We start from the raw sequence: 16,374 nt of genomic DNA, 5'->3' as shown, positions 1-16,374 counted from the left end.
TTGGACTAATTGATGGAAGCTGCTTGTGTTGACATGCGGCTCATTGCTCTACAGTACTAGCATCAAGTACATCAGTACGTAGCATCAACAGGTTAGTGTTCATCACGAACGTAGTTTTGCAGTCAGTGCAATGTTTACAAATGCGGAGTTGGCAGATGGCCATTTGATGTATGGATTAGCACGGGCAACAGCCGTGACGCGGTATGTTTGTATCGAGACAGATTTCCAGAACGAAGATGTCCCGACAGGAAGACGTTCGAAGCAATTGATCGGCGTCTTAGGAAGCACGGAACATTCCAGCCTATAACTCGCGACTGCGGAAGACCTTGAACGACGAGGACACCTGCAATGGACGAGGCAATTCTTCGTGCAGTTGACGATAATCCTAATGTCAGCGTCAGAGAAGTTGCTGCTGTACAAGGTAACGTTGACCACGTCACTGTATGGAGAGTGCTACGGGAGAACCAGTTGTTTTCGTACCATGTACAGAGTGTGCAGGCACTATCAGCAGCTGATTGGCCTCCACGGGTACACTTCTGCGAATGGTTCATCCAATAATGTGTCAATCCTCATTTCAGTGCAAATGTTCTCTTTACGAATGAGGATTCATTCCAACGTGATCAAATTGTAAATTTTCACAATCAACATGTGTGGGCTGACGAGAATCCGCACGCAATTGTGCAGTCATGTCATTAACACAGATGTTCTGTGAACGTTTGGGCAGGCATTGTTGGTGAGGTCTTGATTGGTCCCCATGTTCTTCCACCTACGCTCAATGCAGCACGTTATCATGATTTCATACGGGATACTCTACCTCTGCTACTAGAACATGTGCCTTTACAAGTAGGACAACATGTGGTTCATGCACGATGGAGCTCCTGCACATTTCAGTCGAAGTGTTCGTACGCTTCTCAACAGCAGATTCGGTGACCGATGGATTGGTAGAGGCGGACCAATTGCATGGCCTCCATACACTCCTGACCTCAACCTTCCTGACTTTCATTTATGGGGCATTTGAAAGCACTTGTTTACGCAACCCCGGTACCAAATGTAGAGACTCCTCGCGCCCGAATTGTGGACGGCTGTGATACAATACTCCATTCACCAGGGCTGCATCAGCGCATCAGGGATTCCATGCGACCGAGGGTGGATGCATGTATTCTCGCTAACGGAGGACATTTTGAACATTTCCTGTAACAAAGTGTTTGAAGTCATGCTGGTACGGTCTGTTGCTGTGTTTCCATTCCATGATTAATGTGATTTGAAGAGAAGTAATCAAATGAGCTCTAACATGGAAAGTAAGCGTTTTCGGACACATGTCCACATAACATCTTTTCTTTCTTTGTGTGTGAGGAACGTTTCCTGAAAGTTTGGCCGTACCTTTCTGTAACACCCTGAATATAAACGCCTGAATATGAACAGAACATGTTCGAAACACGTTGTATTATGTTAGATTAAACATAAAATAAAAAAGTGACTGGTAGCAGAAATTAGAAATAAATAATTATCCCACTCAGTCACGATTCACAAACTTAGCCATTATGGCCGAAAATAAAAAAGAGGGACATGCTTCCGAATAGAGTGTTCGATCGCGACGGACAGCAGTGCTTGCTCTGCAATGTGATCGCATGCTGGGCACAAGATTGAAAGTGTTGTTAATAAAACTTCTGTATTTAAACTTGACTGAACTGCATATGACTGCTTTAGCCTTTAATAAAACTTGCATCTGACTGCGTATTTAACTGAACTGAACTTTATCTGACTGCATGAAAATATTGTTGGAAAATTAATACTCAAAATACACATCTGACTGCTTAAACGTTTAGTGGTAAAAACAAATGAAAGTCACCAACCTGCATCTGACTGTGTCTGTGGACTCAGCTCGTGCACTCCTTCCCGTTTAGCCGATAATAAAACATATATTCAACTCAGCCGTAGTGAAATAGCATAAAATTGTAATTCTAGGTAACTTTACTCATTTTGGCCCTGTTTGTTACTTAATAAAAATCCTGTCCTGATCTGAATAATTTGCCAACTGTGCAATGGCATATAGATTATTTTACTCTGATAAATGAAATTATTAGCTTTACTCAGGGGAACTTTAATGTACCTTTTGGTTCAATGCAAGCACAGGATGCTGAGAACGACATAAGTTGTGAGATGAAACTCTAATTTTATCTAAAAATATTTATTGTTCAAACTTTTAAGGCACATGTGAAAAACTAAAAAACCTTCTATAGCATGGATTTACGAGAAACTTTCACAAAACGCTTATTGCATCAGCAATGGAATTTCTATCTAGCTTTTAGACATTATTTAATCAGAGAAAACCTATTTTATTAATTTTTTTCTAGTTTCCCCAGGTATGTGCCGAGTTTCGCTCAATATATAGCTTATTATGTGCGTAGCGCCAATTCTTACTTTGATGCTGTCACAACCCGGCTGCCTCCATCAGGCATCTAGCTCCGCCTCGAAACACGTCTGCTGTCTCTCCGCATCTCCTCACCACTACTCAAACTTTTACCACGTGCACCTAGCTCTGTTAGCTGTCAAAGATCTTACTACTCGAAGATGTACTACTCGTCCAACCTTGCGGTTGGGAACTATCGACATTTTTCACTGGCTCTATCCTGATCGAATCTCAGCACATACATTTCAAGGTTGCTAAGAGGTTCTTATGGCAGAGCATTCCCTTCCTCCACCGGCGTGCATGATATCTGCTCGATGGTCGTTGGTGTATGTGGACACGCTGCGCTATCTGTACGTCTCCCTAACGCATCGCACATGAGAAGACACAAGGTTAACCTTCATACTTGCTCGATGGGATTTAAGTCGAACGTGTTCTGGTCCCTTGAGGCTTCTGCGTGCGTTGTCGACACGGTCGTTCATTGTTATCCATAAAAATGAAGTCATGACTAAATGCATCCCTAAAAAGGCGCACACGGAGAAAGACTACAGAGTCATATAACGTTGATCGGTCAGTGTACCGTGTTCAAAGATCTGAAAGTCAGAACGCTTATGCAGCTTAATGCCTCTCCACATCATTAATACCTGGACAACCAAATTGTTCGACTTCGTTCCTGAAGACATTAAGTGTTCCCACATCCCGGCATATGAGGACCCCCCATTCTTAGAATCACAAATAGTTTTTTGTATTATTAATAGGAATGTAGACATGTAAATATTAAGTTAGTATATAGATACTATATACTATACCTGAGAGGCAGCCTCCTGTTCATTTTAATGTGTTAAATTTAGCTTTAGAAGGACAAATATCTTATAACAGTTTAGCAATAGTCAATTATTAATGTAGTTTTTAACAGCCGTATCTCTTTGTTAATGTATATCTTGGCTCGATCCTTATCCTTGGATATTCCAATCCATAATACGATCTATGAAACTAATTACTGAGTTAATGAACTAGTTCTCTTCACAGATAATTCACAAAAGCTTATTAGTATTCTAGCCATGTTTAAAAAAAAAAGTGGATCAAATGGCTCTGAGCACTATGGGACTCAACTGCTGTGGTCATCAGTACCCTAGAACTTAGAACTACTTAAACCTAATTAACCTAAGGACATCACACACATCCATGCCCGAGGCAGGATTCGAACCTGCGACCGTAGCAGTCGCACGGTTCCAAACTGCGCGCCTAGAACCGCGAGACCACCGCGGCCGGCTCTAGCCATGTGATTTAATGTTTCCGAAACATTCTGATTTAGTGATACATTAGTATATATAATTTTATTTGCTTCTGGATACTGGCAGAACTTTGGACAATACCCAGGAAAGAGTTTCACCCACAGACAAAAAGGGTTTGCTACGTTAATGATGTAATGGAAAATATTAGTCTCGCAAAATACGAGTTTTCTATAAGAAAGTGTTATTAATTAAAACTCCTATAACATCATCAAAATCCTGAGATAACACTGACTTGCTACTTTTAGATAAATAGTACAGTTTTTCACTTCGCTAATAAAAGTGGTGTAGTCTTCGATGCGCGATTAATACACCATAACTGTAGTGAAGTCGTATGATACAATTGGTACTGTGTAACAAAGAGTGGAAATATGAAATGGTGGAGACGGTAGATCTGCACTAGGGAAGATCAAATTGCAATCCCCATTGCACCACAATTATATAAATCTTGCGGGATTTCTAAATAACTACAAGCAAATGACACGAAGTTCCCTGCGATAAAACGATTGTTTCCTAAGTCCAGATGCTTATACAACAGAATAAGTGCTCCATCTCTAATAAGAGGTTTGTCGATGAGACACCAAACTTCCTTCCCGTTCGGTTTTCGGGCACAGCTGTAGTATATCCCGGGTACCATTACAGAAAAACTTATAGAAGCGAAATAAAAAAGTAAAAGTCATCAGCAAGACTTTGGGGAACAGTACAGTAAATTGAAAGTTTGATTCAAGAATACATAATTTGCTTGTCAACGTGTGTCCTTGATCTGAAAGATATTATATGAAAATCTGAAGCTACATTACTATGCTTTATGAGCACTATCTGTGCTCTTCATTTATTTGGTCGGTTTTTATTTATTTTATTTCCATGTAAGTCTCTATATTCTAGACCAGTGGTTCTCAACAGGATGCCAGAGGGGTCCGCAAGATGCTATTAGAATAAAAAATATATTAAATATATTTCGTATGATAACAAATACTTTGTTTTGGCCAATTCCTGCATGAGCAGTTTTAAGCTCAATATTTTTTTAATAATTTTGTTGGGAACCCTGTTCTAGAGCGGTCTAGTAACTACTGATGGTTAACGGCACTGTGAGGTTCCAGTATGTGTATTCGCTCTTTAAGAGGCAGTATTGAGTGCTTGTATAGATGTTTTGATACGTGTCCGTAAGGCCTCTATGCATGCGTCATCTAGCATGTGCGGGGGCGTATCGAGTGGCTAATTGACAGAACAACCTGTAATTGCACTTCAACAACATACAGCTTTACTGCTATCAGAATGTGTTATGGAATGAATGAGGAATTTAGGTGAAGAATGAACTTGAAACTGTTATTGATTGCCGGACCCTGTGACCGAGCGGTCCTAGGCGCTTCTGTCTGCAACCGCGCGGCCGCTACGATCGCAGATTCGAATACTGCCTCGGGCATGGATGTGTGTGATGTCCCTACGTTAATTAGATTTAAGTAGTTATAAGTTCTAGGGGACTGATGACCCAGATGTTAAGTGTCATAGTGCTCAGAGCCATTTGAACCATTTTTTGTTAGTGATTAAATGTATATGAGGGCATAACTAGTTCTGTGCAATCTTGGATTGGATCATGCTACGAAAGGCATAATCTAAAAACAGCAGGATAATATCCTTACATCTGTCTTCCAACACGTAAAGATATTGTGAGTTGAAGTTTGTCTGGCAAGTTTACATTAAATATCCTTGCAAAATAAGTAAATTTCTTTATGGCTTGTGATTAGTTAATACTTGAAGTGCCTAATTATAAGGGGGCAGATACGACGCTCATTGGTCATAGTCTGTCTCAGCAAATCAGTGGAGATAATCTTCCAGCGTTCTGGAAACAGTGTTAAAGCATTAAGCTGTCGTGCTTTAGCATTCACAGAGTCAAGTTGTGTCTGGAGCGCCGCTGAAAATGTTGGTAACAAGCTGTGTCAGTGCTTTTGGTGAGGAAAAGTGTGGTAGTATACAGTACAAAGTGGACATGAGCATTAGTATCGGATTTGAATTATCTTTCTGTGAGTTTTTTGGCTGAAGTGAAAATCGTCTCTCTCTCTCTCTCTCTGTATTGCGTAATAATATTTTGGCAAACACATTAATCATCGAATGCTGTGTGAAAATGTGACTTTTCGGAAACTGACTTTGTCATGAGTTCTTATTGGAAGGTCGTTGGTTCCATATATATATTGACTGTTAGTGAGAGTGTTTCGTACGATTGAACGAGACAAGAAGTAGATGAACTTTAACTTTTATGTCATGAATCGTACTTTAGAAATGTGTATTTGTTATTTCAGTACGAACCTGATAACAGTTTTTTGTAACTTTTCAATTTGAAAATACAGCAGAGCTGTAATTTCCACAGTACTTTTCTCGTTTAGTTAGTGACATGGACCTGATGTGTACAAGGAAGTTTCAGCAGATTCACAGTTAATGGAATGCATCGTAGGATCACATCCAATGCAGTCAGTTTGTAGCAGCTCTTCTTGTCTCTCTTATTGCCCTACATCAAGCAGTGTACTTAGGCAGCTTGCTGGAGTGACTGACTACCAACAGAAACGCCGACGTAGCACCGACGCAGTTGCTGTTGCTTTGTCTTTCTTATACCTGAAATTAACCTGCACACAAGAGTTGCTCTTATTTTTCAAGTTTTATTTTTCCTTGTGTTGCCCTCCTAGTTTGGTTCTATTGCAAGAAAAAATGGCTTATGTAGAATTTGTGTTCCATAGGGAATGTGGAAGACGTGCCACTAGGCCCCTACATTTAAAAAAATGCGAACAGCCACATAAAAATTTCATTTACTTTTTACCTCATAAATGTTACACTGAAGACGCGGACTACTGAATATCTTTCAACTTTATTAGTAAATCTGTTTTTACTGACTGTAGCAATTAAATTATATAACAATTCCAGTTACAATGTTTCTGAGACAAATATGGAGACAAAATCAAATTAACGTTAAAAATCTATATCCTGTGTAAAGTCAGTATTTTATACAACGTGAAGTAGGTACTACTTCTGTTTCTAGTTTTTGTGAATAATTTACTGTCGTCTTCTACGAGCCTGACACCTCCATCTACAGGTTCCAGTTTCTTAGCTAAGTGCACAATGTTTACAGAATTTTTGTTCTCGCATTACTGCGAAAACACTGTCTTAACGTGCAAAATAGTATTGTTTTATTAGAAACAAACTTTTCGAACCATTTACTCATTATTTCTGAAATTTGATTGCTTCATACATGCACCTTTTAAGATTTTCATTTGAGAGTTCTGCGTCATGGCCGAATTCATTGAGGAATTTAATTTTTGAAACGGAAGAGCAGCTGGGATCAAGAAATAAAAAGCCAATAATGACAACATGTTCAGGAGACAGATACGATACTCGATTTTTCAGTTTTTGCAAGACCACATGAAAGATATTGCAAAAAGCATCCTGACATTATTAATATAGCTAGGAAAGAATGCTGGAATCCATACGCAGTAATCTGGCTGAAGAAAGGGCACACACACTCCCAAAAATGTTTCATCTTGCTTTGTTAATTCACATTCACCATAGACCACAAACGTTTTCAAGCAGTAAATGCCATTTTCCGTCCGTCTTCCAGGGTGGATATCCTTTGGAGCACGGAAAGACACTTCATGAAACGGCGCTTGGCTAAAGAAGATCGCAATTATTAAAAAGAAAGTTCTGAACGATGGCAGTTTAAACCATCGAAATAAGAGTAAAGTTATCAGCACCATTGCGTCACATGAGGTATAAGGAGCTACAAAAGTATCGGGTGTCATTGTACCTATTAGTCGAAATTGGCTGTTATGCTTCATACTCAGTTTTCCATTCCCCTTGAATTTCAGACTCGTTCTCAGGTTTTAAATAAAACTTTAAAATTGTGGTTTACTTTTACAGTTGTGACTATTTTACTGTTTGTATTGACTTATCTTTGATACAGCGGCATACTGAACCGCATTGCATTAAAATATCATGATAGTAATCTATATTGTATACCATTATACCTCCCACAGATGTAACAAGTACGTCTTGTATTGAAGTGAGTACATTTTTGTTGCACCCGGTACTGAAAGATGGAAGAACAAAATTTTAAAACTTTGCGTAAAAATACTGTATTACGGCCTCGCTTAACCCACACAACGATGCTTTCTTTTGATCCAAATTAACACATTCTTCTGGATCGTAAACATTATACCATGTCAGGAGACAGAATAGGGTGAACAGTTTTCAAGCAAATGTTAAATTCTGTCATCCAACGTCTTGTAATCAAAAGCATCAGATAGTGGAAACTAATCTAAAAAGTGTTAATATTTAATATCGGGTGAAACAGAAAGGTACGAGGGGTATCCAGAAAGAGTTCTGATCGGCTGTGTAGTGGAAACCACAGTGAAAATCCGATGCAGGTTTTGAGCAGATATGTTGATCAGTATCTCTAGTATCCTGTCGATCGCGCCACGTTGCATTTTGCAGCTCTGAGTGCACAGTGTGTAAACACGTCTCTCGGCAAGTATGACTGCCTGCCGAGAGAATTCGCTTGATCCATGCAGTCCTGCATAACGTAAGTGCCATGAATTTCCTTCTTCTTGAGAACTGTCGGTTGCACTCTGCAGGGTCGATGAAAACACTCCTGCAGCGTTTCTGATGGGCAGTGTTTGATCACCCACCATGCAGCCCGGATGTGGCTCCCTCTGATTTTCATCTCTGCTCAAGTGAAGCGCTGGCTATGAAGGCAACATATTGGCACAGACGACGATTTGCAGACCATCGTAGAGAACTGCAGAAAGCACACCTTCTGTGACAAGGGCATTGGAATGTTGGTGCAACGCTTCGACAAACGTCAAAGTCGGAGTGGCAACTATGTAGAGAAGTAGCTGAAAAGTGTAGCTAACGGTTTAAAATAAAACATTTCTGATTTTCACTGTCGTTTCCACTCGCGACCTATCGCAGCCTTCGTAATAAAAGTAGCATAGACAAGTGAATCAGGAAGTGAACAGTGAGATCAGTGTGAAGTCATCTTGAATGTGTGTGTGTGTGTGTGTGTGTGTGTGTGTGAAGTCAAATACTGTGCACATATATTTCCGTTAATCTGCGTCACAGTAAGATGTAAGTTTGACAGCTGATTCTGCAGCAACAAGTTTTTCTTCCAAGTTCTGTTGGCGGTGACTGTAGTGCAGTGTTTCAACGTTCTACGATGTTCTTCAGCACCACTGCACACCCCTATGTGGTCGGTAAGTGCAGATAATGTATTAACATTCTCTGAAACATTTCAGGAAAGGGTATATTTAAAAGGAATGGGTAAAGACTGTATAAACTGCGAAATAAATTTAGTCGCTGTTAAAAACACCAATGTTTTATTCTCTTTGTGCACTTCCATTCGGCATCTTACGTGTCTGATGTCCCGCGCGAGACATTTCCTTTAAAATTATAGTTGGTATCCTTATCTATAAAACATACAAGGAGCAATCGTAGATGTAGGAACACACAATCTTTTTCTTTTTGAAACAACAGCAAAAATTAGTGACACACGGGCCGCGACTCATTCATGGCTGAGCAATGAGCCACGGCAGGCACAAAGTCACACACACAGACATACACACACACGCATACACTCACAAACGCTCTGTACAACACACTCACACGTAAAGGACGATCACCCGGCAGTCAGCATGAAAAAAAAAAAAAAATACGAGCTACAAAATTACGGTGTTAACATCGTGTAGATTTCTGATTAAAATAATGCAACATAGTCTGCTAACAAAAGCAAAATTTCCCTCTTTTGAATAAGTCTATATGTCCTTTTTATTACAGCTGCGATTATTTACACATTTTTGGGACGAACTACCGCAACCACATTAATATCTCTTCTATCTCTCCACCACAAGAGAAATATAGTGTTCGTTTCAATTCCCTAAGATATCACCACTGAGAAATTACAGACTTTTGAAATCTACAGGCTCCCCTCCGTTGGCCGAAGACTGTTACAGAATGAGACATAATGGTGTTGACAGAGTACACGTTGTGTTGATTATATACGACAATTTGAACTAAATCCCTCAGGTGATCTATGAAGGCTTCGAGTTGTTAATGAGGCTGCCTCATATCCTCCAAATTCTAGTGGAGCTCTCTCAAGCTACTATGAATCCAGAGAGACTGAAGGAAAGTTTATGCGTCGAGTAACAACCTTGAGGCTGAGTCAAGGTCGAACTCTCGGCAGTATACATTTTCCTGATAGTGTTAGCCACTTGGGAGAATCTCTGTGGTAACAGCGAGGTGTGGAGAGCAGCCATTGCTAGGTTCAAGCGTAGAAGTTGTCCTTTAAACTAATTAGGAGCTCTTAGTTGGTAATCTATAGCCAGCGAACGGCAAATGTCTTTGAATGTCGATGTGCAAAAGGTTTAGCTTGACACATACATCTATATTTATATATTTTCGTTTGCTGTAACACTAAAGTATTTACTAAAAGTTTTCTGTTAATACTGTAGAGGATTATCAAGGATAGTAATCAAACATGTGCCTTGTGTACAGCTGTGACACAACGATCTTAAAGCCAGCGCATGCACCACACAACTTTAAAAAAATGATCTGTGAATGAGATTCCTCTTAAGATGCCAACAGGATCTTCGCTTTCATTTCAGACATTTCGGACATCATCAAAATTTCTCCTTACGCTGTGGGTAGCGTTTTTCTGTGTACATTAAAGCCTAAACTACTGCCAACGAGTTTTTCTCTCGCTTGTAGCAATTCCGAGGATGAACTTATTAGCCATTTGCTTCATAAAGCTGTCAGTCACGTAATGGAACGTCTGGGGACTGAAAATGCTTTGACGTTTCCTAAGTATTATACATTGAACTGAAATTAAGTTACATTGTGTCAGCATTGCACTGCGAGAGATTACTGAAATATGAAAATAACTGAAGAGGGAAAAAAGGGAAGAGAACTATGAAAGAGGAAATTGAAAATTGTGATGTGTATCCGTTTTCTAGTAATGCGTAAGAATGCGGAACGAAGAGCAGATAACACAGCCCGAGATAAAATGAACTAATCACAGGAATTTTAGACACTTTTAGACATAATTTCAGAGTTTTATATTTCAGTTGATGGAATGACTGGTGAATCGCAAGATCGCCTTTCCTAACACACAGTTTATGATGGGAGATGAAAAGCTATAGCTAGGGAATCCCGTGAGGAACAATGATAGGGTACAAATGACATCATAGCACAAATGTTAGTGTCTGCTAATCGGATGCACACCAAGACAGTTGCATTCTGGCTGTGAATGCAACGCCTTCTCTGCGCGACCGTTTCGCAGGTATTATTTCGTACCGTCAACGATGAGACTATGACCCAACTAAATGAGAATTATGTTCTGCTGAATGCCGGGCATCGTGCTTGAAGTCGAACACACAAACTACTGCTTTTGTAGATCACCCTAATATCGGCAAGTGCACGCCCATTATTTTCATTTGCGGCCTATTGTAAGTAAAGCGTCTAGTAATATCCTATCAGCGAAATGTAAATGCTGCGCCAAACCATTTGTAAAAAGATGTAGTTTTTGCAGTCACCGCTAGTGAGCAGCGCTGTATACGCTACGGTGGCGCCACGATCGGGACGTGCACACGTGCTTTAGGCCGCGGTGAAGCTCCTCGCATGTAACAAACATATCGGATGCTAACATCCGATGTTGAACATTACAGGTTAGGCAGTAGCCTTAAAACGCCTTAAGCTCAGAGGTGGACTTTCCATGATGACATACGAAATATATGAAACATATTTGTACACAAACGGACTGAGGTAGGACAGTAATATCTGGCTTCGGAACCTGCCTTAGTACCACTGAAACTTAACTCTATGCTTATCATAGTTCACATATTCTTACGAAAAAGTGTCTTATTGAATAGAAGTCTGTAAATTAAGAACGAACTCTCCACAATGTACCAAATTGAATAACTTTTTTACGAAGCACCCATCTGAACCTGTTTTAAACATTTTAACATGGAAACACATAAGCACTATAAATAAAAACAGTTTCTCTGATTCTAATAATTTAGGCTTGCACTAACATGTATATGGCGAAGTAAACAGTCTGCCATTATTGCCTATTTACACCTGCCTAAGCATCCCTAATGGAACATTCACTGTTTTGAACTAACAAATTACATACAATACTACAAACACTTAACAAAAGGTTCTAGTTATTTCACAATAAAATCTATTGTCTCCATTTAATATCTTATTTAAAAAGTATAAATATTGTTTGTTAGTTTGTTTTCCTTTTGTACAGTTAAATACAATGAACATGGCAACAATGCCAAATTGTTTCTCCGAACAGGATGGCATTTGATTACTCAATGACCAATAAGGTAATAAAATCTTTAGACTCTTGTGCATAGTTTCTTCCAGCTTTAAACATATTTCATAAATATAATTTAGTACTTACAAGTCCCTCATAGAAAATTAATGTCTTTGTCCTTTAACATTTACAATATACACAATATTGTTCATTATAACTTTAGTTTCATGGTTTTAATATTTTCGTAATATAATCATATAAATCCTTTATAAGTATAGTATTCTCAGCTAACTGTAAGTATTGTCTAATGATACATGATTTACTTGAACACAGTACAAATGTCATCCTAAAATACAGATTTTACTATTTGTGTAAAGCCTTATTTACCTGACATACGCTACTACAACTACATTTGATCATGTTCTACAAAGGTTATGGTTATGAACATACATCGATTTACATGGGCGACATGTATAAGCAAAGGGCACTAACATGAAATGACATAGTACATTGCGAATATCAAACAAAAGCTTTACTATCAAACTGATTATCATGACAGTTCAGGTGTTTCTGGGAACATGAAGAAAAATGATGAAACAAGTTGCCCATCACTATTATTGTAGAATATAAAAGCAAATATGTGGTATCTGAGAAATTCCTTTCTCATAACAGCATACTCTTTAAACATTCCATATATAATATTAAGGTGGGTCCTACATAAAAGGCTCTAGATACATTTACATTGCCAACTTGTTATTAGTTATTGAAGGATGATTGTCGAAAGACTACTTTCTTCATAATAATTATTTCTGATTTTGGGTTCAATCACTGAGTCTGAGAAACTGTACAGTAACTATCCCATCACTTTTGGTGATTTGCTCTTGAATACTTGGTACCGTTAGTTATGTTTTTTGTGGTGTATGGGTCCATTATAAAGTTGATATTATATTGCATCTATAGCACTACCTTCTGTAAGTATAGTTTACAGTCATCAAGTAACTTCCTAAGGACTCACAATGCATATTGTAATTGAAATATCTTAGTATCTGATTTGTCATTTGAGGCAACACTAGTACATCTAAATGGCCTGAGGATCCTATTTTTTCACCATTTCACAGCAAACACGTATAAGATTACGTTGAAATTTACTACACATGTATGCAATTTACTCAGTATGGCACACTACATTTTCATGTATATACTTAGTCCTGAAATCCCGACTATAAGTTGTGTGTGTGTGTGTGTGTGTGTGTGTGTGTGTGTGTGTGTGTGTGTGTGTGTGTGTGTGTGTTTGTGTATGTGTGTGTAAAAGAGAGAGAGAGAGAAATAGAAAGAGCGAGAGAGACATGCTGGGGAAATGTAAGATATAAAGCAGCTTACAAGATATAATTTGATGATGTGCCCTCCAAACAGTTATACGGAAAAATAGGCTGGTCTCTTTGAAATTGTTGAAATACGTTTTTTCGCCAAAAAGAAAGAAAAGCTGGAAACTGTCGGCTTAATAAAATTATGTTAACAAGAACTTTTGCGAGAAATATCTGGAATGGTTTTCACTGAGAAAGTGTTTTCGACTAAAGGAAATAAAAGATGTCTTAAAGAAAATTCACATTAACAAGCAGCGTGCCTGTGAGTGTAAACAGCCGAAATTTCAAGATGTGTGACAGTCTTCTAAATGTGTCTTATACTACTCGAGAATCGTCGCGATTTGTATCAAAACTTTAATATGCGTAAAATGGTTGCTACTCAGCACCTAATCAAATTCGTTAACAGTGACTACGACACTAACAGCTTACCGTGCGTATATAGCCAGCAATTCTTAAGACCACTACTTGCACGGTGTTACAGAATCGGAAGATCGCTTTGCATGCATTTTCCTCTTGCCGAGGGCGTGAGGTGACGTGTTTACTCACGTCGTTAACACCAATACTAGATATACAGGTATAAAAAAAGACATTGGTACGCAGAAAGCGGAGAGATATAGAAATGCGAGTACAAATGCAGGCTGATCGTCAACTGCAATTCTTCTTGGTCGACACGTCGGTAAATGGAAGGTGCCCTTTTATGAAAAAGGGGAATTGGGAGGAAGGGCGAGGATTAATGAGGGAAGGGGGGTGAGAAGGGGTGAGCGTAGGAGAGCAGGCAGCTCTCGGCGTTCCACAATAGCCGCAGACAAAGTGAGTCGAGTAATGCGATCTCTGGGGCTGTGCAAACAGCGGCCAGCAGCGGAGGGCCGCTTCGCGACCTTGCTTCTGGCGGCCAGACTGAACCGCCTGCGTGTTCCGCGGCTGCGGCTGCAGCGGCGTCGCGGCTCCGGCGGCTATGGCGCGCTCACACGAGCCACTCCGGCCGGCTACGTCACACGTGTGTGCCCGCGCCGCCGCCAGAGACCGCCACTGTGCCTGCGCAGCCGCCGCCCGTGCTGTCCGCTGCGCCGTAGTTGGAGTTGACGCTCACCGCTGCCGGCTCGTCGCATTCGTCGCACGGCTTCACTGCCGCTTTCACGCGCTGCACACAAACAACGACAGGTGTTCAGCTCGCACGTGTTTCACACTCACAGGGGAACCTCCCCATCGCACGCCCTTCAGATTTAGTTGGCACAGTGGATAGGAGATGAAAAACTGAACACAGATCAATCGAGAAACAGGAAGAAGTTGTGTCGAATTATTAAAAAAGTAAGCAAAATATACAAACTGGGTAGTCCACGGGCAAGATAGGCAACATAAAGGATAACGTGAGCTTAGGAGCGCCGTGGTCCAGTAGTTAGCGTCAGCAGCTGCGCAACGAGAGGTTCTTGGTTCAAGTCTTCCCTCGAGTGAAAAGTTTAATTTTTTATTTTCAGACAGTTATTATCTGTCCGTCCGTCCTTCCGATGCGAGGTAACTGCGCCGTAGTATGGGGACGCTACACCTAAACAAACATCGAAACACACGACTGTGAAACTGTTGCATTCATTTGTTGCAGTTTATATGACAAAAGTTCGAAAAAAAATGTCTCTGAGCACTATGGGACTTAACATCTAAGATCATCAGTCCCCTAGAACTTAGAACTACTTAAACCTAACTAACATAAGGACAGCACACAACACCCAGCCATCACGAGGCAGAGAAAATCCCTGACCCCGCCGGGAATCGAACCAGGGAACCCGGGCGTTGGAAGCGAGAACGCTACCGCACGACCACAAGATGCGGGCAACAGAAGTTCGGAGTAGGTATTAAAATCCATGGAGAAGAAATAAAAACTTTGAGGTTTGCCGATGAATTTGTAATTCTGTCATAGACAGCAAAGGACTTGGAAGAGCAGTTGAATGGAATGGACAGTGTCTTGAAAGGAGGGTATAAGATGAACATCAACAAAAGCAAAACGAGGATAATGGGATGTAGTCGAATTAAGTTGGATGATGCTGAGGGTATTATATTAGGAAAAGAGGCACTTGAAGTAGTAAAGGAGTTTTGTTATTTGGGCAGTAAAATAACTGATGATGGTCAAAGTAGAGAGGATATAAAATGTAGATTGGCAAAGAGAAGGAAAGCGTTTCTGAAGAAAAATTTGTTAACATCGAGTTTAGATTTAAATGCCAGGAAGTAGTTTCTGAAAATATTTGTATGGAGTGTAGCCATTATAGAAGTGAAATGTGGACGATAAATAGTTTAGACAAGAAGAGAATGGGAGCTTTCGAAATGTGGTGCTACCGAAGAATGCTGAAGATTAGATGGGTAGATCACATAACTAATGAGGAGGTATTGAATAGGATTGGGGAGAAGCGGAGCTTGTGGCACAACTTGACTAGAAGAAGGGATCTGTTGGTAGGACATGTTCTGAGACATCGAGGGACCACCAATTTAGTGTTGGAGGGCAGCGCGGAGGGTAAAAATCGAAGAGGGGGACCAAGAGATGAATACACTAAGCAGATTCAGAAGGATGTAGGCTGCAGTACGTACTGGGAGATGAAGAAGCTTGCACAGGATAGAGTAGCATGGAGAGCTGCATCAAACCAGTCTCAGGACTGAAGACCACAACAACAACAACATGTGGCAAACTCTTATGTTTTCATCACTTTTTTTGGGAGTGATTATCACATCCACAAGAATACCTAAATCGGGCAAGGTAGCAGAATTTTGTTACCCATTCGCCAAGTGTACAAGTTAGGTGGGTCGACAACGTATTCCTGTCAGGTGACGCACATGGCGTCACCAGTGTCGTACAGAATATATCAGACCTGTTTTCCTGTGGAGGAATCGGTTGACCTATGACCTTGCGATCAAATGTTTTCGGTACCCATTGGAGAGGCACGTCCTTTCGTCTACTAATCGCACCGTTTTGCGGTGCTGTCGCAAAACACAGACACTAAACTTATTACAGTGAACAGAGACGTCAATGAA

The 16,374-nt window shown here is 40.2% G+C and overlaps 1 protein-coding gene across 1 annotated transcript in view; it reads right to left on the bottom strand.

Moving 5' to 3' along the window:
• Positions 1-9,039: 9,039 nt before the first annotated feature.
• The window catches only part of LOC126272906 (sodium-dependent serotonin transporter-like), a 1,032,532-nt gene continuing 1,025,197 nt past the window's right edge, over positions 9,040-16,374 (bottom strand). The window contains exon 13 of the mRNA XM_049976173.1: positions 9,040-14,500. Coding sequence (XP_049832130.1) covers positions 14,351-14,500 — 150 coding nt within the window. The 3' untranslated portion in view covers positions 9,040-14,350. The remainder of the gene's footprint in view (positions 14,501-16,374) is intronic.

This window comes from Schistocerca gregaria, chromosome 1, assembly GCF_023897955.1.
Source record: "Schistocerca gregaria isolate iqSchGreg1 chromosome 1, iqSchGreg1.2, whole genome shotgun sequence".
In the NCBI taxonomy this organism is placed as follows: Eukaryota; Metazoa; Arthropoda; class Insecta; order Orthoptera; family Acrididae; genus Schistocerca; species Schistocerca gregaria.
The sequence above is the reverse complement of the archived record's forward strand: the minus strand, read 5'-3'. Positions and strand labels throughout refer to the sequence as shown.